At 43.5% G+C, this 23,602-nt stretch overlaps 1 protein-coding gene across 9 annotated transcripts in view; it reads left to right on the forward strand.

The window, feature by feature from the left end:
* Positions 1-23,602, forward strand: part of COL26A1 (collagen type XXVI alpha 1 chain) — a 160,604-nt gene that overhangs the window by 23,306 nt on the left and 113,696 nt on the right. For 7 of the 9 annotated variants that reach the window (XM_090122378.1, XM_090122379.1, XM_090122372.1 and 4 more), the window contains exons 2-3: positions 207-329; positions 7,760-7,863. In XM_090122378.1, the coding sequence (XP_089978504.1) occupies positions 7,791-7,863 (73 nt within the window). In that variant the 5' untranslated portion in view covers positions 207-329; positions 7,760-7,790. The remainder of the gene's footprint in view (positions 1-206; positions 330-7,759; positions 7,864-23,602) is intronic. The other 2 variants (XM_090122374.1, XM_031591848.2) reach the window with 1 other exon arrangement.

Below are 23,602 nucleotides of genomic sequence, written 5' to 3' on the forward strand. Positions count from 1 at the left end.
AGCTGCGTGCTGGGATTTTTGTCCAGAAGGATGCTGAAAGACAATATTGAGAAACTTTGCTGAAATGAAATCACATCTTCTGGCTTCCCTTGGTCACTTAGATGAGTAATCTTGTCATAAAAGGAAATTAAGTTGGTTAAGCAGTCTATGTATGTTGCTTCAGCTTGCTGCCTTACTGACAGTAACAGATTTCTCTCTCTCTGCAGGCATTGGTGTCACTACACAGTTACACGGACAGTCTCCTGTCAAGTGCAGAATGGGTCAGAAACGGTGATCCAGCGAGTTTATCAGAGCTGCCGGTGGCCAGGACCTTGTGCCAACTTAGTGAGGTAAAAATATTCATGTCTTCTGTTGCCTTTATGAACTTGTCTGCTCATCCCATCAAAGCGCTGACTCCACTTTTAGGAACTGCAGAGCTGAGCGAGCTCTGTGGATCAGATATTGGATTCTGCTTCACGGTGGTAGAACTATGGAATACTCACTGAGTTACCTGCAGGGTAATTAGGGATGTAAGCACGTGTAGAGGGAGGCTGCATGAAACAGTTTGTGTTGTAATATCACTTTGTATAACCACATGCAAGAGTCTGCTGTTAGTCAGCTGTGCAGCTACAGAAATACAAAATCTTTCAGGCTGAACAGTGGGGATGCTGGACTGATGGCACTGGCTGGTTGGTATCGAGTCCTCATATGTGGGTCTTTAACACTGATCACATGTACTGAGATTTACTCAGATTTCTTGCAGTCAGGGATGGATGAAGTCCTTAATTCCCATTCAGCACCTCTTACTCCTGTGTCTCTGTATCTCTTGGAGACATTCATGAAAGCACAGTGTCATTACTTCTCCCCAGATGGAAACAAGGCTTAGAGATGATAGCTTGTCAACTTCTGCCCAGCTTGCTGTCAGTCTGCTTCGGTTTTCCAGTCCTTTACAGTCTTAGGATCCGTATCCAAGACAAAACTGTGGAATAGCTGTCCCCATCTGCTACCTTGGTGTGTGGTGTTGGGCCATGCCTTCTCAGAAAGGCATTCTCAGAGCAGAGTAATGTTACCACTCATCTGGGAATTGGTGCAAAAAGGCCATTGTCCTCTAAATTTACACCTAGCTTCTATGACAATTTCCCATGTAGACAAGGCTATAATTTAGTCATTTTATTGTTGTTTCCAGTTCAGCCACAGAGTTGGGTCCTCTCAGTCAATAAGCCAGCCAGAACATGAACTACCAGCATCGATACCCAGAGAGATCTGCTTCCTCAGGCTGTGTGCCTGCTGCATGCACCCATCTGCTCTTGTGTCTCTCTTCATCTGGAATTCACATTGTCCATGTGGCAGTTACCACAGTTGATTATCTGGTTTCTCGTTGGTCAGTCTAAGTTTTTTCACTTGTAATGTATCTGCTTTGGTGTCTCTTTGGTCTTGTTTTATGCAAGACTGTGGTTGAAACACTTAATATTTTACACTGTCATGGCCAAACTTCTGTTGAAGCTTTTTAATTTCCCAGACATTTTACACACATAATTGTCATTAGAAACTTGTGAGCTTTCACCTTGTCTCCTAAACTTGCCAAAAATCTTGCATATTTTTCCTTGTTAACATGACTGTAGTTTCACAAGCACTAAACAATTGATCGTGTTACTGGTAAAAATCCTTTCTGCAGGCTCCTGTGGTTAAGTTACTCTCATACATTGCTTCTCTTGCTGCTAACCCAGAGACTTGTTGTTTGCCATTGTGACATTGTTATTCACGGAATGTTTACAGTTTCAAATGTAGTTTGGCTCATTTGCCTGACGAGCCCAATTGTTTGGAAACAATGCAGAGTGGCAGCAGACTTCCCCATTTTTCTGTGTGAAAATACCACAGAATGAAGCTGGAATTATTTAAAATCCTAGCTGGTGGAAGCTCAGCTGTTGGAGGAGCTGCATTTCTAGATGATGATGATCAGGAAGAAACCTCCCAGAAGAAATGGAAGGATGCTGGTGGTCTGCTCCATTTACAAGTGGGAGGATGCAAGCAAAGTGAATAGTACCTTTCTAAGGGCTGACTATATGATTTGCTCTAATTATGCAGCACATTACATAAAGTTTGAGGCAACTGTGTTCTGATAATGTAATGGAAAACAACCACTGAAACTGATGGATACTGTGGGGTGCAGCTTGTGTGTGCAAATCTTGATGACCCTGAGTCACACTGTATGGCTGAGGTCTTCCATCCTAGGCACGTGCTGTTGCCTGTCTGTAAATGATGATAGTGCCTAGGGATGTAAGGATAACTGGCTTTCTTTAGTCTCAGAGCCAAGTTGAAATTGAAAAACAAATGAAAAACGCACCAAGAAAACCCTACGCTTCTTCCCTCCTTTACTAAAGTGAATACATCTTTTTAGAAAATGCTCTTTCCTGTTTCAAGTGAAACCTATCTCCTGTTTTTGGATGGGGACTACCAAGTGTAACGAGAAATTCGTGGCTGTTGCAGGGCAGTTGGGTTCCCTCTTGTATTCAGCATCTCACTTGGTAGAGAGTAGAACTTGGTAGAACTCTTAACAGGAGTTAAGAGAAAAAGTTATATTTGATCTCCTCCTCTGTCAGCAGAAAACTGCCTCGGAAGGGACAGGCAAGCTTATACCAGCCCAGCAGACTGTAGGACTTCCCTGGGCAGGTCTCTCAAAACACCTACGGAAGGTGATCAGAGCACTCATCAGAGCAGAAAGTTAAGCTAAGGCCTCTTGCTTCAGTATTATTTCTGCATTATGTTTCCCTTTTACCTAAAGGTTACACTTACAGACCTTCTGGCCCTTCTCCTATTCTTCTGTTCGTGAGATTTGTCACTTGAGCTTGAAAGAGGGATGGTCAGATTCATGTAGTCTTACACTTGACTGTAAGCAACACAAAACGTCAGTAAGCTATTGGCATTCTCTTGGCTTTTTCATACGTCTCCTAGCTGCGACTTGAGACAAACTGTTTTCATCTCCTTGTTTGCAGGGAGTCAACCATATCTGGGAGAGCTTTCATTCTGCCAGCACCCGTTATCAGGCTTCTCACTAGCAAAAGGGATGCCAGCCAAAATAAAAAGGCATCTCTCATCCTCACAGTGACAGCTGAGAGGGGCTCTCTGCTAGAGAGACGCTGCTTACAAGCAGACATCACTGTGGCCAGACACGGATTTAATCTGTTTCCTGTCTCCCATTCATTCACATTATGTTTCTTTTCCTTATTGCATAAACTGCAGCTGGGAGTCGAGCATTTGACAGGGGGATATCTGTGAGATCCCCAGCCTTGCAGCTTTGGTTGTGCGATCTCCTTGCTCTCTGTTCATTTGCTTTTGGGAAACTGGCAGCTGTACTTCTGTTACTTCTGTTGCGGGAGTGTCGTCATCTTGGCTGGGATGGGTGAGCTGCTCTGTTCTTGCCCTCCACCCCAGACTATTTAGCTTGGGTGCTGAGTTGCTTTGGAGCAGTCTTGGCTGGAGTCTTTCCCTCAGCAGATCTCTGCTTTTGAACTCTCTCCCTTAGTGCTGTAGAGGCTATGGCTTAGTGCTCTGTAGGATGTGCCTTTGCTTTGTCACGCTACGAAGTGAATGGGCAACTTTCCAGCAGTCTGGACAAGGCTCCTAAAGTACTTATAGAAGCTGCATGCTATTTATCTGTCTGAAGGAAGAGATGAAGTCTCTTGCTTGGTGTTTCAATGGCAACCCAGCCCCTGGGGGTTTGCTGCCTCCATGGTTGTACCCAGCTGCCAGTAAACCTAGGCATCTGAACTGTAACCCTTCCTCTGAGCAATCATTTTACTGCAGCAGCTGCAGGCTGAGCTTCTATCATGCTTAGGGTGCTGTTCTCCTTGAGGTTAGGCAAGGGTTTTAGGCCTACATTCAGTTGCCAGAGGCTCAGTGACTTTCTGTGACTGCTTATCTTTCAGGTGAGGTAGCATCACTTGGCCAACAGCATGGGACCAATACTTGCAATGTTTTCTTTGCCTTACCGTGGCTTAAGACTTTGAGAGCAAGAGAGCTTCTTGCTGTACCCTGACAGGGCAAAATATGTCAAACTGTTCTTAGACCTTTTGTGTGTGGCTGTTGTGGCCAGTAAAATGTTATCTCAGGAATTAAGTGAGTGGGAGAATAGCCTGACAGACCATGCACTGCTACAGACTTCATAAGACAGACACTTTCTGCTTCAAACTGTTTTTACTGTAGAAATCCACATATCGCCTCTAGAAACACAATTCTTCAGATTGTGGTGAAATACTCTGCCTCCTTTTCTGCTTGATTCATGCTGGAAAAACAAATGTTCCCAGTGAGGCTGTGAGAGTTTATCTTGCTTTTTTTTTTTTTTTTTTTTTTTTGCCACAGCCAGTGGTCATAGAGCCCTGTTTCACTCCAGGCTTTCAGTTTCTAGTCTGTGCAGCACTGCCTGGCTTCAAAGAATATGGAGACTAACTTGGAAACCCATGGCTGGTTTGTACAGGGCTGGACTTACCTGACCACTGTTATTCAGCAAGAGGCACTGAAATCCCAAACATGACGTTGCTCATCTGTCAGTCTTGAACATCACTCAAAGATGGGGAGAGGTGGAAAAGGAGGATGTTTCTGCAGTACAGCAAACTCCAATGGGCTGTGATGCCTTGCTGACTGGGTTGAGGATGGTGGTGCTGGGAATCAGATGTGTTCTATGATAGCTCCCTGGGGAAGTGGACTCACTGGCTATACTTACAGGGTAGTCTTTTCTATGTCAGCACTTATGTAATTCTTTTCAAACTCCCATCTCTCCAGAACAGCCAAGTATTTCAAGATTTGGATATGCAACCAAACAAATTAAAAGTCTGATTTCAGAACACTCTGAGTTTCCTTAGGACAATTTAAATTTATGTCATGTCTGTAAATCAGGCCACGGGCCCCAAACATTAGGGGTACTACCCATATAGAGCCATCAGATTGATTCCTGAGCTCACTGCCTGGAGAGCAGTTTGGAAGGAAAGCTTGTGTTCCTGACTTCCCAGTTGTTTTCTTACCTAGTAATAGTGGTGGCTGCTAGCTGAGATTTCTGGGTTCCTCCTCCTGTACTGCTCCAATCTCTGAGTTTGGCTGTGAACTTCAGCAAATGTGTTGGTAAATGATATCTCTCTTGCAGTGGAGTTGTAGGTTGCTTCTCTGTTAAGTGCTTGGAAGCCTTCTGCTGGATGCAGCTGTGCATGCTGCGTGTGTCTGGGAAGGAAAAAGGTGCAGGTTGTGGCTCATCTAACCTCTTACTGTGGTTTTGCAGTATTTCTATGCCAGTGTTTGTGGCTTGCGTGACATCCAAGGGAAAGGTCTTCCTATTCTTCTCCCAGCCTTACTTCCCTGTCTGTTGTGTTTTCCACATGTTTTTATTCTGAGGCTTATATTTAACAGATATCTTTTCCTATGGCTTTTTCACTGTGTGAGAGAAATATGAATGCAGAAGGAATGGTTATCAGAATTGGTGGTTATGCTCTGGTAGAGGAGTTTTCCTTGCTCCCTTCCTGGAATACCAAGTAAGAAGTCTGTACAATGCACTGTGGTGAGATACGTGATGGCAGGCCTTGGTGCTGTGTCATGGTTGAGGGGAGAAATGATGCTCTGTAGAATGGAGAAGCCTTAAAGCCAATTTGAGCTAGCAAGCTAGGGCTCCTTCACATACCTGATCTGCACAATGCTGAACTGAGCTGCAAGCATCAGGGAACTCAGGGTGGGTGGTAGGCTGTGACAGCTGAGCTCTGCATTTGTTGTGCCCTGAGAAGTCCTCACTTGTTTGAGAATGAAAACTATAGCTACTTCCCTGTCACAGAACTGCTGCCAAGATTCCAGTCTGGCTCATGCTACTCTCCACACTTCATAATGAAGTTTGAGAGAGCTTTCACATCTTGGTGTTGGCAGAAACATGGTTTTAAAATCACGGTGTGGCTGGAGACTGGCTGGCTCGGGCCACTGGTAACAGGACTGGAGACTTTCATCTGAAGGTCAAATCCAACTGTGGTGTTAGTGACAAAGTCATGAACTTCTGACTGACGGCTGAGGGTTTGCGTGTGGAAAGAAGTCTCATGTCTGATGCCAGAACTGAGAGTTGGGAGGCTTGGGTTCAGTTCCTGAAGTTTGCCAGAGCTGTTTTAGGGGTCTACCTACATCACTGTGGTGCCAAGTCCTCAAGCTCACTTACGACTGCAAACTCCTGAAGGCTGCTGGATGCAGAGGTGTGAGAAGTCAGGTGGGATGAACTGCCTCTGTCCAGCCTACAGTAGACAAATGCCTGGATCATAGTTAGCATTAGCATTAACTGGTGTGCTTTTTGGCAACTCAGAGGGTGAGGACGTAATGTTCCAGGGGACAGCACTGCTCTCCCATCTCTAGGCGATGCTGTGCAGGCAGCTGTGTGCTCAGAAAGAAGCTCGTGCAGATCCTCTTATCCAGTGCCTGTTGGAGAATGATTTATGTCAGCTGTCAAACACAGAAACAAGCAGTCACAGCTTCCTGAGAAGTTAGTTTTCCAAAACCTGCTGAGATGCTGCCTACTTTCCAGGACATACGTAGGCAGCCTCTCCTGGAAGTATTGGTGCTGTTAATGTGAACTGCAGTAGCATACATCTCTGCTCTGCTGTCCTTAATGTCACATGTGATAGCTGCCCTTTAGAGAGAGGTTTAGGTTAGATTCACAGGATATTTGGCTCCATCTTGGCCTTGTGTCTGGGTGGGCTGGGGCAGAGCTGCAGCCTGGACTGCTCTGTTCCCTGTAGGTTCTTGGTGCTGCAGGAGGATGCTCTTCCCTCCAGAGATCCAGCCAGGCTTGTGTCTGCCCAGCCCTGACAAAGGAGCAGAAAGCTGCAGTCTGTAGTGCTGTAATCCCAATGCTTCAGCCGCTCCCCATGCCTGCCAAATTCCTTTGGCTGTTAAATGAGAGTAAGCATTTTGAGGGGAGCTTGTAGAGCACAGCTTCTGTATTTTCTTTCAGCTTCATGAATAGCAGCAGTGACTTGTCTGGATGTATGTGGGGAAAACTGATTTGTCAGCTTTGGAGGTCCAGTGTTTTTAAAACAAAAGCTGAGCCTTACGCGACCGTCAGTCTTGTGCTGACTTCAGAATGGCTGGTGCCTTGCATGGGTCTGCTTGTCTGCACATAGCAGTCTGGTTTCCAATGGGGCATGACAGTTCTTGTGCTTTGAATGGAACCCAGAGGATGCTGTGTGTTGGCCACAGGGCAAAAACATATCCAGCAGAACCTCGGCTGTGATGAGAAGCATGAAGTTCTTTCAGATGGGGGGAAAACTGAGGTGCAGATTTGCTAACTGGAAAAAGGCTATATGCAGATCTCTGATGTAGTGTTGTGTCATGATGATCTGGCATGCAGCTATGTGTCAGTACGCCCCTGGTCTGAGGGTGGGAGAAAGGAAGATGTTTGACAGACTTAGGCAATTTTTGTGAAAATAACACATTGGAAATTCTGAGTACTTAGAGAGGAAAGGCTAATGCCAGCCTTTGTTTTCAGTAGCAGAGATGATGGTTAAACAACTTGGTAGTGATGAGACCTCCATAAAGCATACTGGTATTAATTGAGGGAGAGAGACAAGAGAGAGCCAAAAGAATATAAGGGCTTAAGTTGCTCCTTAAGCAAAGAGTTGTTGAATCAGATCCACTTGCTCTGTTAATTTAAGTGTATCTTTACAGCTGGGGATGAGTGGATGCTCTGCTGACATTGCTAGGCAGGAAGATGGGTTATGAATTGGTGGAGAGGTGCATCTTACTGACTTCTTGTCTGTGTTAGTTACAGGACTCTTATAAGGCCCACGTACAAAATGTCCTACCGAACTGTGACCACGCTGGAGTGGAGGTGCTGTCCTGGCTTCACAGGGAGCAACTGTGAAGAGGGTAAGTGATCCAGCAAAGCATCTTCCCTTGTGAAGAAGAAAGGGATGTGTGTGAATGAACAGGTTGGATTGGGTTTGTTAATTTGCTCTAGGCCTCTCAAACACAGGAACAGATTACCTGTTCTCTTCACTCCCAATTGTAATCCGGAAGGTGATCCTGGAAAGCAGACGGTGCTCAGTACTTATAAAGAATCCTAAATGGGGGAAGAGAAATGAAGAAATAGGTACTTTGGTATGCTCTCCTCGTAGATGCATTCATATTTAGTGATCCCATTGTATGGGTCTTCAGAAAACGTGCTTTATCCATGTCAGTGAGTATCTTCTCCACATTCCAGTGTCATCACAATTGCTGTAGCTGAGAAAAGCTGGCAGTCCCTGAATAGCAGCCTGTAAGATTTATGCACATAAGGTCCAGGCGCAAATCTCTCTGGGATAATGTTATTTGAATTAAACTAAGCGCCTCCTATTTCCTTTCCTACCCTCCCACAGACTTTTTGGTACAACATTCTTGTTACTTACAACAAGACACCTGTGTCTTTGTCCTCTGTTCTGATGGAAGAAAACTGGGCTCAGAAGAAAGGAGAATCGTTTCCCTTTCTCATCACGATGCATGAGAAGAACATGTTTTGCATTTTTCTTCTGGCTGTTTTCCATTTTACTTGTTGCTTCTGGGGCTTAGAAACAACAACTGCTTCTCCATTGAGTTCCACGTGGTATTAGGCATCAGCTGAATCTCTGCTGATGTCTTACAATTGGGTTAGAAATACCTTGAGGTTTTCTGTTGGTTTGCATCACGTTGGTGCATCCTGTTTGTGCTGGCTGCTGAAGGGTTACTGGGACTGCCTAGCATCTCTGACTGCAGCCTGTAGCTCCACCTTGTTTTCATTGCACTGCAATATCTTGGTGCTAACCATGCAACTTAAGCAAGTTTCCAACTAGGAAGCTGTCTTATTAGTCACAAAGGTGGCTGCAGACAGCAGCTCCCTTCAGGCTGTTGAGGAAACAATAGTTTCCCAGGAGCTCAAGAGAAACCTAAAACATGGGAAAGCTACTCTGAATTCAAGTGTTTGGGAGAGAGCTTTGTATTTTAACACACTGCTGAAAGAAGCGGGCTTGGAAAACAGGTTGTTCTGTACAGCTTGGCTTTCTACCTGTCACAAGGGAGAGGGATGCTCGGGGCTGGGGCAGTACTCATTTCCCAGGTAGTTGTGGCTCAGCCTGGCAGAGGACCTGAATGGGGACCAAGCAGCTGTGTGTGCAGCCCAGTTATGCCTGTAGGTTTGGACAGGTGTGAGTGATTACAGCTCAGTTGTGCTGCTGGTGTAAAGGAGAGAATCCAGCTCCCTCCCGCAGTGCCAGATCTGTCTCAGCAGAGTTCAGTGGAAATAAAAAGCCAACATAATCTTGCTTTAGAAATTCAGCAGTGATCTCGCAGGAGCAGGTCTGTGGAATGAGGTGACAACTTTACACGATCAGCTTTCAAGGTGCAACTGTGTGTTTGGGCTTGGATGTGGGCTGTGGAGTGTGAGCAGAAAGCCAGTAGCAAACTCTCGCTTCCATGTAGGAGACTTTCTTAAACTTTTTTTCTTCCCCCTCTCTCTAAAACATCTGGAGCTGCTGACAGTCCCATGTTCTTGAAAGAGAAAAGACCTTTTTAGCAGGACGTGGTTCTGCCACTCTCTAGCAGTAGCATTGAGTAACATTTGAGTGGTGTGCACAGGACCTTAAGCTATCCGGAGGCATCAGGTTTAAGACTGTATTATTTACTACTTAAGTTAATCCTTATTGTTAGTATTGCCTGGAGTTGTAAGAAAAAGAGGTTGGAAAAGTTTCTCTGGGGGTTTTTTGGCAGTTCTGGTTGGTACATTTGGCAACCTGATACAAAGCCTTTTGTACTCTCGAGTTTTTTGGCCTTTCCTACTGTAAATGCTGTTCTTCTGGAAGGGCAGGGTGCTTACATCCTGTAAACAACAGGAAAAACAGATCTAAACAAGCAACACAAAAACAGTGCAATTATGGAGCAGCGTAGAACCTCAAAATGTTTTCATCTCTTTCTAACAACGAATTTCAACTCTATTTAGTTTCACATGTGCAGCTGGAGCTTTTGAAGTTGTGAAGTAGTAATGGTTGAAGGCAGATCAGGTCTTCCTTATTGCTGACTTGTGTTCCTGCTGTGATGCAAATGCTGTAATCCTCTGCCAGTCAGTGGTGTTCTCCATTGGCAGCAGGATGGCAGCTGTGATGGCACAGCACTTCCACTTCAAGGTGCTCCTGTTTCTAGAGACACAAAGAAAACATTTCCTTTTTCCAGTGGTCACAGGAGTAGTGAGGTTGCATCTTCATAAGCAGGTAAGGCCAGGAGGTAATGACTGATTAAGCACAGAGTAATTTGGGGAGTTGAATGTTCACTGCCATGGCACCTCTTCTTCACAGAGGGACAGTATGGTGTGGCTATTCAGCTCCCAAGTATGGTAGACTGCTGATGTACTGCTTGCTGTAACACACCCTCATTGAGAACCCCCTTTCCATGGTAACAGACTGCATGCCAATAGTGCAAGCTGTTAAATGCAATTTGAGCACTACAAAATGTCCCGACCCTTAGCTAATAAGTTGAGCTTGAGAAAGTAACCACTTAACTGTCACCAGCTGGCAGGCACCTATGTTAATGCTGGAGGCTGCACGTTGTTTAGATTTAAGTTATCTTGGGAATTCAGTCCTTGCGTTGTAGCTGATAAAAATAATAATAAAAAGAGCATCATCTGGAGGAAGCCCAGCTCTGAGAGTGGATGGAGGCTTTGCTGCTCAGCAGGGATGGCTGCTTCTAGTCTGTATCCTTTCTAATGTCAGCACTGCTCAGACTGTCCTCCTGGCCCTTTGCTGCTGTCCTCCCACCCAAAGGTATGTCAACATTTGGAAGGTTTCTAATTCCTTTACTATTTTTTCTTTTTTTTTTTGAGCTGTGACCACTTAGCTGTATAGATACACCTGGCAAAAATGGTGATTTTAAACCTCCTGAAATGATTTCTTGCAACATTTTTGGGCAGATGAAGAGAATTGATGCGAACAAGTCTGGTGAATTTAACTGTCAGTAGATGCTAATTTTTATTTTTCACTTCTAATTTTTTTTGGTTAAACTGGAGCTCAAGCCTAGCACAGGAAATGAATCCACTGAGCCACCCAGCCTGCCGACGGCTGATATAAAGAACATATGGAGGAGGGCAGCGCAGAGGTGAAGTGGTTTAGCTATTGCAATCATACATCAAACTGATTGATTTGAATCCGAGATGATGCTGACACTTCGACTGAGCCTTTTTTCTATATGGCTGAAAGTTCAAAGGCAAGTGCAATCTCCTGGGAGAAGAAAAGTGTCCCTAGGGGCTCCATACTGCCCTAGAGCTCCCCAGCTAGACAAGGTCTTATATTACTTTACAAATATCACAGATTTCTTTCTTGATTGTTTGCATTGCTTGAATCTGGGACAGCAGCCAGTGTCCTATTTGCCCCCAAAAGCAAACTGATGGGAGACAATGACTTAGGCAAGAAGCAGCTCCAGAGTAACCCTGGCACCTCTTGAAGGGATCCCATTGTGACTATAAGCTTTTATTTATTTGGTAAAACATCTTAAGAATACAAGGAGGATAGGGAGTTTGAGTGGCCTTGTTTAGGTAATTTCTTTTAGTCTGAGAATTTACTTCTTTCCCTGCTTCACTCCTCCAGTTCCTGGAATTTTTATCTGCTTTTACCTAAAACTGTTTGTATCTTACCCAGATATTTTTCAAATCTGTTGGCTTCTCGTGTGCTTACAGTTCTCAAAGCAGCGTAAGAAAATGAGGTGTTTCCTCTTGGCATGAGAGAATACTCTTCTACAAAACCTTTCTCCTCCTAGTTCAGAAGGTTTCTTTGGTCTCAGGAGAACTGTGTAACAACATTGGGAACATGTTAAGCTACCAAATGCTATATTAGTAAGACTTAATGCTTTCAGAGCCCTTCAGTGGGCTTTCAGGTCTTTAGTTTTGATGTTGAGTGTGGTGTTGGTGGAACCTCAATGCTCCAGGCTTTGGTTTGCTCCCTCTGAACTGTTAAGCACACAACTGTCAATCTGTGTGGTACCACAATATGGAGATTATGGAGTGACATTGACCATGATATCCCAGGAGTTCCCTTCAGAAGCTGAGCACCAGCAACATAACTACCTGTATATTTGTGTAACTATAAAACACAAGAGCTGCATAGTATCTCCACTTTTCCCCCCGTGGCATATATTTCCTGCCCCTCTATGATGTACCTCCAGGTACTTTTGTTTCTGGTGCCTCTTCAGTACAGTGCAGGAAGCCCAGCAGCAGTTTCCCAAATACTCTGCACTGTTTCACCTGATTGCTCTCTGCTGGTGTGTGCTGAGCATGCATCAGCCTCTGCCTACGGGCACAAATGTGTGTCATCCTAGATCAAACCTTCTGCAGGGCTCCTGGAGTGCATGCTCACTGCTGGAAGAACCTGCAGCCTGCTGGGAGAGCTTTCTGGCACTGCTGCTGTGGGACTACTTGCACAGTTTCTAAGTGTTTGCCTTCTCTCTAGATACACAGTCAAAAAAAATACAATAAAAGAATCCCTGACAGATTTCCAAAGACTTTAACGCTGCATTCCAGCATCTGAATCGTTTAAGTTTTTTTGGATATGTTTAATCTGAACAGGGAGAATTTAATTCAGCACCCAATGTCAAAATATTTGGAATGCTAAATATCTACAGATGTTTTTTTAACATAATTAGAAAAACTGTGTGCTGTAGTGTTACATTACTGTTCCAATTATGTTAGCTCCCATCAAATTACTGTGGCGTGCAGGAAATCTTTTTTATTTTGAGAACTGTTAGTACTGTGTGTTTCTTAACTCACAGACCTTCCTATTTATGACTCATGGCTTTTCTACTAATTTGCTTTAATTTCTAATTAGGTCTGAGCATAACCTTACCTTGAAAAGGTCTGGTGTGGTACAAGGTTCCTCTTCCTGGATGTCAGTGCTGTTAATTCTTATTTATCAGTGTTTTTATCAGATTAGGACTTTGTGATGAAGCAAAACAGCAGTACAGAAACAAGGACACACTGGGTACTGCATCTTCTTTTTTGTTCTGTGTGCCTCCTCTTTTGTTGATGCACCTCAGATTCTTTAAGAAGTATTCTCTATTAGGCTTGTATAAATGATGGACCCATTCCTGATTGGTCAGTGAGATACTGAAACTCCTGAAACTTCTACACGTTGGTGAGCTTTTGAGTTGCTTAGGAATGAATCTTGATGCTTGGGTTCTGAAGAGTCCATGCGATGTCATGGTTGTGTAATCTTTATTGTACCTTCCTCCTCCAAGCCCCTTCGAGGTACTTTAACCTCAGTATGTTTCTTTCAAGTGGATGTTCCCTTTTCTTTTTATGTATTTCATTTGGTTAGCCACAGATTTGAGGATGATCTGCCTGGAGACTGCCCACAGGGGTTGTCCTGATGTAAGAGATGTGTGAGAAGTACTCCTGGCCCTCTGGAGAAATCAGGTCTAAAAAACTACGGTAGTTACAGAGGTGTTCAGAGCTGGAGGAGATGTCCCACATGGTGAACTTGCTGCTTTCACAGTAGTTGAGCCCTATGCAAGGAATGGCTCTTTAGTTTCCAGTATCCAAATCTGGAGGCACTTTCTGATTGCTGCCTCTTCCACCTGTCTTCTGAACTTCAGTGGGATGAGCTGATGATGTTGGCTCAAAAAATAGAGGAGGGATGAGCATGAGGAAGCATTTTTCTTGTGTAAATTGGACTATTGCTATTGGTAGGTCAGGTGAAAGAAAACAAAAGGTGGTGAAGCCATCACTTCTGTCCAGGACTGTAAGGGCTTTGGACTAATGTGGAGCACGTTGTAAGGTTTATTCTGTTGCTGTCAGCCTTGTCCTCATTTCTGTCAATCTTCCAAACATTGTTAGTACAAAAATAATAAAAACATCCCCCCCAAATTTCCATCCTACCTCTCTTTTCATTAGAAGTTCCTGTCAGAGGTGGAGGAAGGGTGGGGTTCATAACAGCATTTATTTGAGGTTCACACTGCATTCCTCATCCCATTAGGAAGTGCTAAGTGAGGAGTTGTTCCTAACTGGTGTCCACTGCTCATTTTGACACCTTTCAAGTGAACGGTAGGTAACAATTAAGATTTAAAACCATCAGTTTAAATCAGTCTCGGAACTTCCTTGCAGCCACAGTAACTTGTTTTTGTCAGGAATAGGAATTGAGGCTTAGTTTTCAGTATGAAGTACCTGCAATTGGAAGGGGTGTACCTTCCAATTGCGAGGAAGAAGCAACTCCTTTCACTGAATTCTCAAAACTGTTTTCTGTTGAGCTGTTTTGTGCTGTGTTCTGAAATTAAACGCTTAAATGACAGCTCCACCCCCTCTTCTTTTCAGAGGAATAGTGATGAAATGTGTGGACTTCATGTTGCTGTCAAAGCATTGAATGGGATGCCTCTGTGAGGAACTTGTTGAATTTCTTCCAGGAGAATGCTTGAGGGGCCACGTAGTGCCTGGTATGCAGACCTGGTATGCAGAATGCCATTGTCCTGCATATAAGAACAAGGGACGACGAGGGGAGTGTTCCTGATTCATTTTTTTTATCCCTATATGTGTTCAGAGTCCTGCTGCCATCTCTTATTTCTATCTTGTCAAATACTGGAGGAGAAATGAGAACACGCTTTGCAGCAGGAGGATTTTAGAATTTTTGTGCAGTTCTATAACGAGTTGTCACTTTGTGTGAGTGATGGAGGAATGTCTTGTACAGCCCAAGTCGAAGACATGGAAATAAAAGAAATTCCTTAAGATAGGAGGAGGCTTTGTAGCCAGGTTTTCACTGATAGTAGATGGACAGAACCTGTCTGTCCTTTCAAGGCCAGCGTGCTCTTCTTGTGAAGATCTGTCTAATAATCTGAAATGAGGCCATTGACAGTGCAAGCTGTTCTCATTTGTAAGAGGTAAGAAGGGTACAGGTGCTGCAAGATGAAGCAGAAAGCCTTAGAAGATGAAATATAGGGAAATACAGGGAGTGGTGCAGTTGGTAGCAGCCTGAGCTGCAGCAGAGCTTTGGGGTGAGGCAGGTGAAGATCTTGCTGTTTCTACCTTAGGGATTCTTGTGCTTTTAATGTAGGCTTTTCATTAAACGAGTTCATGGAATTAGTACAATAACATTTGTTGTTTTTCTGTGATAAATAGTTGTAGTTGTGAGTTGTTTGACATGAAGGCAATGGAGAGTGTGAGCAGGCATGGTACTTGAGCAGGCAGAGCCACATCCACATGCAGATTATCCTTAGGAAGAAGAGATTTAATGGAGACCTAAAGTGTTACAGCTATTTTGGGATGCTTTGCCTTGTGAGCAATCCCATGTTTCTGTAATGCAAGTTAAATATTCAAACCCAGATTTTAAAGCAGTTGCTTTTTGCACTGTTTCACGCCTCTTTGGATGGGAAGGGATGTGAAGTTCTTAGTTTAGGACGTGTTTTACTTAGGGGTATCTCTATCGATCTCTTCTAAAAATAGAGGTGCAGAAGCAAGTTTTATGTGAAAGCATGCATCCAAGATCTGGTGTTCTGTCTAAGAGGTTGAACTTCATGGGCTTGCCCAGAGTTTCTGCCTTCCCACTGCAGTAGTGGCCGTTTAAGTGGGTGTCCTGCACTGCTAGTGCCTAGCAGTGGGCAAAGTGTTACAGAAACAGCACTAAAATATTGCTGGAGAAGATATACTACTCTATTATTTAGTCGAGATTTAAGAAGAGAATATAGCTTCTGTTCTGCCAGTCCTACAAGCTATAAAATTGTCATATTTCAGCCACAGGAGAATTTGTATTGGCTCCTTCACTCCAAAACTGCAGTAAAAGATGGGCTTTGTTGGAAAAATTAATAAATGGGGGGGGAGTCTGGCTGAGCAGGGAGGAAGACATCACATAAAGGTTGCCTTCGTTCCCTGACTTGTAGCACTTTGTCCAAGTTCATAAGCAATGGAGATTCACATGCAGAAGTGGGACATGCAGCTGGAAATGGAATTGCAAGTCCTTGAAGAAGAATACAGGTGGATTTACCAGAGAGGTTTGGGGTTGCATGATTTAATCTTACAGAAGACTTCAAGGTGAAAGCAGGAGGTTGGCATCGTGTTCCTGCGTTGTTGAGTCCTGGACATCATTCATTCCCCAAGACCTTGCTAATAAGGGTGTCCTTCTGAAGAATAATTTCATGGAGTTGATCTGAAGCTCACTACTGAAAAGTTGCAGCGTGTTGCTTGCATGTATGTCATTCCATTGTATTGTCTTCTCTCTGTGAGCTAGTTAGCAGGATAAAGGCAGCAAAGCCAGTCCAGTTCCATTTGGGGAGCTACAGGAGCGTGTGTTAGATGGAGGAACTTCAAAATCCAGTCGGTTCACTTAGAAGAAGACCTGCCCTGTAGCTAGTAAGGGTTCAGACAGGGTCAGTCTGAGTGGAGGTGTCAAAGTTGTACCAGGGGCTGTTCTCAGTCTGGTGTGGCTTGATGCTTCATTTAAAAGTTAATGTGAGGAATGGGGAGAGCCTTCTAATTATATCTGTGTGTGTTAGAGGTCTAGTGGTACTGGAAATATGCAGCAGATTAGGATTAAAATGCAGTCACATCTTGATTAAACATGAGTTGGGCAGAAATCCATAAAGAGAGACTCCTTCAAGGACAGTAGAAAGCAGAAACAATTGAATGCAAAAATTCTGAATGGAGGCAGACTTGAGACAGCAGGATCCCAGGGGAGGGAGAGTGGTTAGTAGAAGGTGAAATTAAGCTCTCCTCTGGACTTGAGAGAAGAAATGCTGTCCTGGAACCAGGTGCTACAAACACTCTGACCATGCAGAAAGCTCACAGCTAATGCTTCCTGGGGACTGCCTGACACACAGCAGCTGAAATTTTAGGTATGTTTTTGGATAAGGGGTGTCTGCACGTGTGTGTCAGTGTTTCTCAGTGGAATGAAGTTCAGGCTTTTACAAAAACCAGCCCTGTGAACATTCTGTTCATTTGAAAGTGATTTCTAATTGATGCTGCATTGCAAGTACTGCAAGAGCCGCGTTGCTGTTGTGAAAGCATGCCCTTCTCATTTCATGTTTGAAGATGCCACACTGCTAAATAGTCGATTAACTTTGATTACTGGGTAGAGTAGTTAATGGGGTGCATGTTATATGTACTACAAATAACATCAGCACAAATGATGTTTCTTAGAAGTAGCCATTAAGAGCTAACTTCTGGTTTTTTTTTTTTTGGAGAACTGGACAAGAAGTAGGTGTAGACTTATTCTAATGACTGTACAGGATTACAAATGCTAAGAAGTATTTAATCAGTTCCTAAGCAAGGAGCGTTGTGAGACATCCTGGTGGTCACTGCAGCAGCTCTTGTTTGGATGAGTTTATAGTAACTTCACAGTTCCTGCACTGATGGAAGCTCCCATGGAACTGAAGACTGGGGAAAAGCTTGCTGGTGAACTTCCTGAAGACGTCAACTCTGACTGTATGAACCACAAAACTAGTTTTCAAACAGCATTGAAGGACTTAATCAAAACACTTGAGAGTGTAAAACATCACCATTTTTAGCCAGGTCATATTTGGTTCCTCAACTGCCAAAGCAGGAAAGGCGTTATGGAATGGCACCATGAAAATCCCATGTGATGAAGCTAGTTAAAGATTGTGGTACATGTTTTTTCTGAATATGCTTCTTGCCCAGGCTCCTCATTTGCCTCCTCACTGGAGAATGCATCCAAATCCACAAGTAACATGCAGGTTTGCATTTCATTTTGAGCCCAGCAGGCATGCGGCAATGAGGTTACAAGACCTTTCCAAGTGAGCCTGGAGGGACTTGTTGGCTAGAGGTTGGATTTTTGGCAAGCAACTTACTCCAGCTCTTTTCTATAATAAACCCAGGGTTCAGTCCCTGGCCTCTTATAGATACTGAGTGCTGTTGCGTGTCTCTGGGTAATCAGTCACTGGAAAGGCACAGCTGTTTCAAGATGCGCAGCCATGGGTGCAGCATATAAGAAAGGCAAGATCAGGGTTATGCTACAGATGCAACCACATCCTACATGTGTTCTTCTTTGACAGGAAAAATTCTTATATAATGTTAGCAGTTCTCCGAGGGAGTTTTGAACATTGTCCATTAATGGCTATGCATGGCTGATGCCTCTGCTGCAGGCAGTGGCAAGCAGGATTGTCCAAGGCAGTGACTTGTGTTAATCTGGAAAGCAATTCTAAGAAACTGAGCAGGGTTATAAGAAATACGGGGCTCGAAGAGGTCCTGCTATGTACTTGATCATGGAGAAACAAATAAGTGAGCGAAGAAATTCCTGCAATTCTTTTGTTTTTCTGCAAATACTTTGTGATGGGTACATTCCTTGTTACACAAGCATAAAGGAAAGCACACGTGGTAAGTATTCAAAATTGAGTGTTTTAATTGGAAACTAAAACTTTGGTAGCTGTAATGCTCAAGATGTCTTTGTGTGTCCACTGCAGCAAGTGCAGGGCCTTATGCTGACTGCTAAGTGTCCTTTGTTTTAAAAACCTTGATGAAGATTGATGCAAACCAGCCTGTTTGTGCTGCTGGGCTTTAGGCTGACTGCTTCCAGTGATGAACTGGAACTTCCTAGGTCAAGTGCTAGAGGTGTCTGTCAAAGGAGTCAGGTTGTTTTCTTGTGGAAAGCAATGTTTCTATTGCTGTGATACCAGTGAGATGCTAACAAATAGTGAAATATCTTGCTAAATTTATTTCTGGACGGTTTGAATGATGGATGCAAATTATTGCTATGGTTGGCTGCTGTTGTTTTTTAGCTCAAATAGCAGAGGCCAATGCTCAGGTAACGGAGGTTCTGGTTTTCTCTTTTCTGGTGGTGAGTCGTTAAATCCATATGGCTCGTAGTACTTGTGCAGCAATGGCTCCAAATGCTGTGGTGAATTGTATTGCTGCAGGGCTTTGCACTGTAAAATATTATAGTCCATTAAATAAGGGGAACAAGCTAGTCCTAAACTTGGTTTATTTCATATTTTCAAACTTACCCTCAAGTGATTCAGCAAACGGTGGCTTTTCCAGCAACATTCAGTTCAATTATCTGCTAACCCCATCTCCCATTATGATCTGCCACAGATGCCTTGAACGTGGTCCTTCTGCTGGCTGTGCAAACATATAAGCAGTTATTTCTGTTATGTCCTATCTGAGTGGGATGGAAAGGATGGGTGTTGCTTTATGTCTAACAGAAGCTTGAAAACTTGTGTGATTGTGTCAGTATTAGCACTCAGACAGCAAAAGAGCTGCTGCTTATTAGCTATGCAGGAAGACGAGCTGTTCTCATTTACTGTAGGGGAAGTTCAAGCTCACTTATAGTACAATATGTGTACATACAAAGGTACAATTCTTGCCCTGTGCTAGTCCTAGGTTAGCGGAGTGACTACTAGTAGTAATTAGGGTAATAACCATAAGACTCAAACTCTTAACAGAACTGTGTAAGTAACAAGATCCTTCATACACAGTGGGGAACCTGAATGGAAATTTGGATGTCTCTATTAATGTCTAGTGACAGTTTTTTTTTCCCTAAAATTGGTGCCCCTTGACTCAACTCTGGTTCCTTAGACCTGGCCAAAGGTGAACAGTGTTAATTGTGGAATATAAACTTGAGCTGTGGAATGTGATTTTTTTTTTTTGCTACAAGTTCAGCTGTTAAGCTTTGATCCCTGGTGATTTAAGCACGAGGGAATAAATAAGTTTCACTTTTCAACTCCTTAAAAACTAATGGGAAAAGGAAAAGACCACTCATGAAGTATGTATAGAAGTGGATTATTTATCAGTCCTTTGTTCATCTTGGAATTATGGTGATCCTGTAGTGGGGGATTATCCCTCTTTTAATCTGCATGGTTTTAAACCTCATTTATTCCTTGTATCTCACCTCAACAAGAACTTGAATCTTTACCTAACTTTCTGTGACAGCTTGTAGAACTGCCAGTGTGAACACACTCTGGTAAACTCTAAATCAACCTCTTGGTCACTGCAGGCTGAAATGATTTGAAAACCTATGTAACCTGTTGAACAAACTTGGGCTGTTATTCAACATCTTTAATGAAAGCTGAAGCCAGAACAGCCCTGCTGACTTCAGATTTTCGTTATAAGCCAGCTGTAGACCTTAATGTACAGTCAGGATGGGACAAGGAGAATTTAATGGGCCAGCTGCAGCATTTGGGCAAGAATGTGCTTGCTCCCTTGGGATCCTGTGAGCAGTGGCATTCTTGCTGCTGCACTCTCCTTATCTGGCACTGAAATGCAATGTCTGCTTACTCCTGCTTGTCAGCACTGTTCATGAGCACCAGCAAGCTCAGGGCCAGCACCTGCTATCATTTTCTGTTACCCCCCAACCATCTCTTGCTGTGGCCTTGAGTGGGGTGATGCTGTGTGGGCAGCTCCATGTGAATCTTTGGTGTAATTCTTCACAGAACCCTGCTTTGCAATGGTGTACTGATTCTGTAGGTCTGGGTATGAGTCCATAAATGTGCAGGAGACTTACGAGGAGCCTGGACCATTATTGTGGAACTAGGAGTTACACATCAAATGCTTTAGTCTGGCACAGACCCTTGTATGACCTGGCATTACATCAATATAAATTGGTCCAGGCAGGAACCTGCACTTTCATGAACCAGCTGAGCAGAAGCTTAGCTTCGGTCTGGATGCTGTGATCGGCCTCTTACTTAGTCCTATTAGTGCAGCACCATGGGATCTCTTCTGTTTGCTATTAGCTACAGTGGTTCCCTGCTCCTGAGTGGCTCTTGGGCAAGCTAAGAAGTAATCAACAAGGTGTGTTGGTATTTTTTTTTCTACTAATGCAGGTGCAAGAGGGGAGTTGAACTACTTATGTTTGTATACATAGGAAAAGTAGCACAAAAACTGTGTAGGACGTGTATGGAATGGGGAGGTGACTTTATTTGTAAATGCATTGATTCTACCCACTCACATTCTGGTAGCTGTAACTATTGGTGTGGTTTGAAATCAGATCTCTTGTGACATAGAATAAAAGGGTCAGTAGCTGTCAAGTCCTTTGTATATTGGGTCTTTCTGGACTGGTGTTGACTACTAGATTTTGGGTAGGTCTTTCATGCTTTTTTAGATGTCTATAGTTATGATGTATCAATTTGGCTTAAATTTGCTTGCTTCATCCTCCACAGCTCTTGGCCTGTTGTCTTTGACCTTATTTTGTTATTTCCAAGGGTATGGTTTGTGTTTCCATTGAGATAACAGAAAAAAAGAATGGTTAAAAATGAAAGATGTGAACGTTGCTGTACGCATCAGCGTTAACATTTGTGCCAAAGGAAAAAAAAAAAATCCGTGTGACATATCTGCATTTTTGAGTTGTGTGGACTTGAGCTCCACATAAGGCACCTGTAGACCTTTGTTTCTGTTCTCTTTAGGGCCTTTGGTTTGCTTTGGATTTGACAGCATTCCAGTTGCTCTGATTCTAGTTCCTGCTCCTCCTTGGCTGGCTCTGGCATCCAGTGCACCCATGCTTACAATGCCAGTTTAAAAAAAAAAAAACAAAGCAAACAAAATCATTCAAACAACAGCAACAAAAAGTAACCAAAGCAACACTTAGAGTTGCTTATGCTGTTTTCTCTATATTCTGATGTTTAAATTCCACTTTATTGATGCAATATAGGATGCTTGAAGCCACGCTCCCCAGGGCAGTGATTGCAACTCCTCATGTGACTCAAGTCACTTGGCCAGCAGCCCTTATCACTGTGGGCTTCATTCTACTCTTAAGAATGGCTGGTTAACTGCACTGTGGTTCCAGCTCTCGGGATTTATATCTCAGTAGTGAGAATACTCTGGTATTTGTTGTTATCCCACCTGAGACCCACAGGCTTATTTTACTGCTTTTTTGGATAACTGGTTTATCATATGGGCATACAGCAGGGTCTAGTAGCCATCAATCTCCCCAGGCATACAGTAGATATTTATATTGCCCTTGCTTATCTGGCTGTCCTTCGCTGCTTTAATATGAACCATACCAAATAAAGCTGCCTGAGAATTGAAGATTATCTGTGGTATTCGTCACTTTTAGGAAGGGGAGTTGGTTTAACGTTGGCTTTTAGCATTTGCTAGGCCTTGTCTCCTTGACAGAAAACAACAGACTAAAACGATTACCAAGAACAGCTGCTTAGAAGGGGCTTTGGATATTTTTTCCTCTTCTGCTGACCTGAACCACGGCAATTATAAGTTCTGGTTATTGTAAACTTACCACAGAACACAAGGCATACCTTAAAATGATGTCATGTCTAGACACACAATTCAGGTATAAATTATGGAGAGAAAGTAGCTTGTTCAGTGGTTAAACAGTAAAAATTTAACAAGATATTTCTGTGTCTCTAGCCTTCACTCTTGCATACGTATTTCTTTACCTCTTACCAGGAGAATTCTGAGACTGCCTCTTAATATATTTTTTTTTTTGTGTTGGGAGATGGAATTTCCTCCCTGCTCTCCATTTCATTTCCTATTTCTGCTTCTCTGGGTCTCTAGGGAAGCAGTGCAGCCATCTACTTAGAGCAGAGAACTAGAGAGGAAGGCTCTTGGGTCCAGTCATGACTCAGCTAAGATCACACAAGGGTGATATATGGTAACTTTTTCAAAACCAAGCTTGCTATTTTGGATAGATTTGTTTTATGGGGTGGTGGGAGAGAGAGAAGAACTCAGCTGTGGTGCCCAGATGGTTGATTTTCAGAAAGACTCCCTACTTATGGCCTCAGCAGTGTCCCTGGTGTCACTGGGCCTTATATTTAAGGGTAAGTTGGACAGAACGCTTGACTGTTTTGCTAGTAGAGTGTCTGTCTACAGTGCTGCTGCTCTGCATGTGAATGGTGGAGTGTAGCAGAGATGTTCTGTGCATTTCATAGCTGGGGCCTGTGACCCTGCAAGCACAGAGGATGGCTTTTACAGGTGCTGCAGAGAACAGCACACGTGAAAGTCAAGCATCCTATCCACATCAGTTCTTTGGGCATAGTTCCATTGACTTCACAGGGAGTCCTTCCACGTTACAGGCCCTAGCTAGTTTGTTGGCTTAGATTTTAATACACGTTTTCCCCACACTTGGCCTGGACTTAATTTCATGATGAGATTGGAACTGTTGGCTTATCACCTGTTGTAATCTATATCCTTTGGGTACCTGCTATGAAATGCAGACTTCGGAGGTGGAAGAGGCCTGTTGGGTTAACAAGCCAGTGTAGGATTATTCTCTGTAGCATATTCTGTTGTGCTTTTCCTGGCTTAATTACACAGTCCTCAAGTGATAGAACTTGGCAAGAATATTCTTCCTTTTTAACTGGTATTTTGTCTCAAGTTCTCTCAGTAAGCCTTTTCAGTCATCTCCACAGGATCATGCTGCTGTCTAGAATTTCTTTCTCTATCCATGTAGATGGCTATTGTAGATTTTCTTTTTCCCCAGGTCTAAATCTGTTCCCTGCTCTTGCTTGCAGAGCAGCTCCCTCCCAGGATGGCTGCTCTGCCATCCATGTGTATCCCTGAGGGTGAGGTTTCTGCCTTGGGCTGGTAATGTGTCTGGATCTACACATTGTTGTACCTGGGCCTCTTGTGATCTTTCCACACCCGTAATCACATTTGTTCATTTCCTGGAAGCTGTCTACACTGTGGGTCTCCAGAGACAATTTTTAATGCTCGTTAAGCAGAGATGGCAATTGATGG

The sequence above is a fragment of the Phasianus colchicus genome, chromosome 21, assembly GCF_987193195.1.
Source record: "Phasianus colchicus chromosome 21, bPhaCol1.hap1.1, whole genome shotgun sequence".
Taxonomy (NCBI): domain Eukaryota; kingdom Metazoa; phylum Chordata; class Aves; order Galliformes; family Phasianidae; genus Phasianus; species Phasianus colchicus.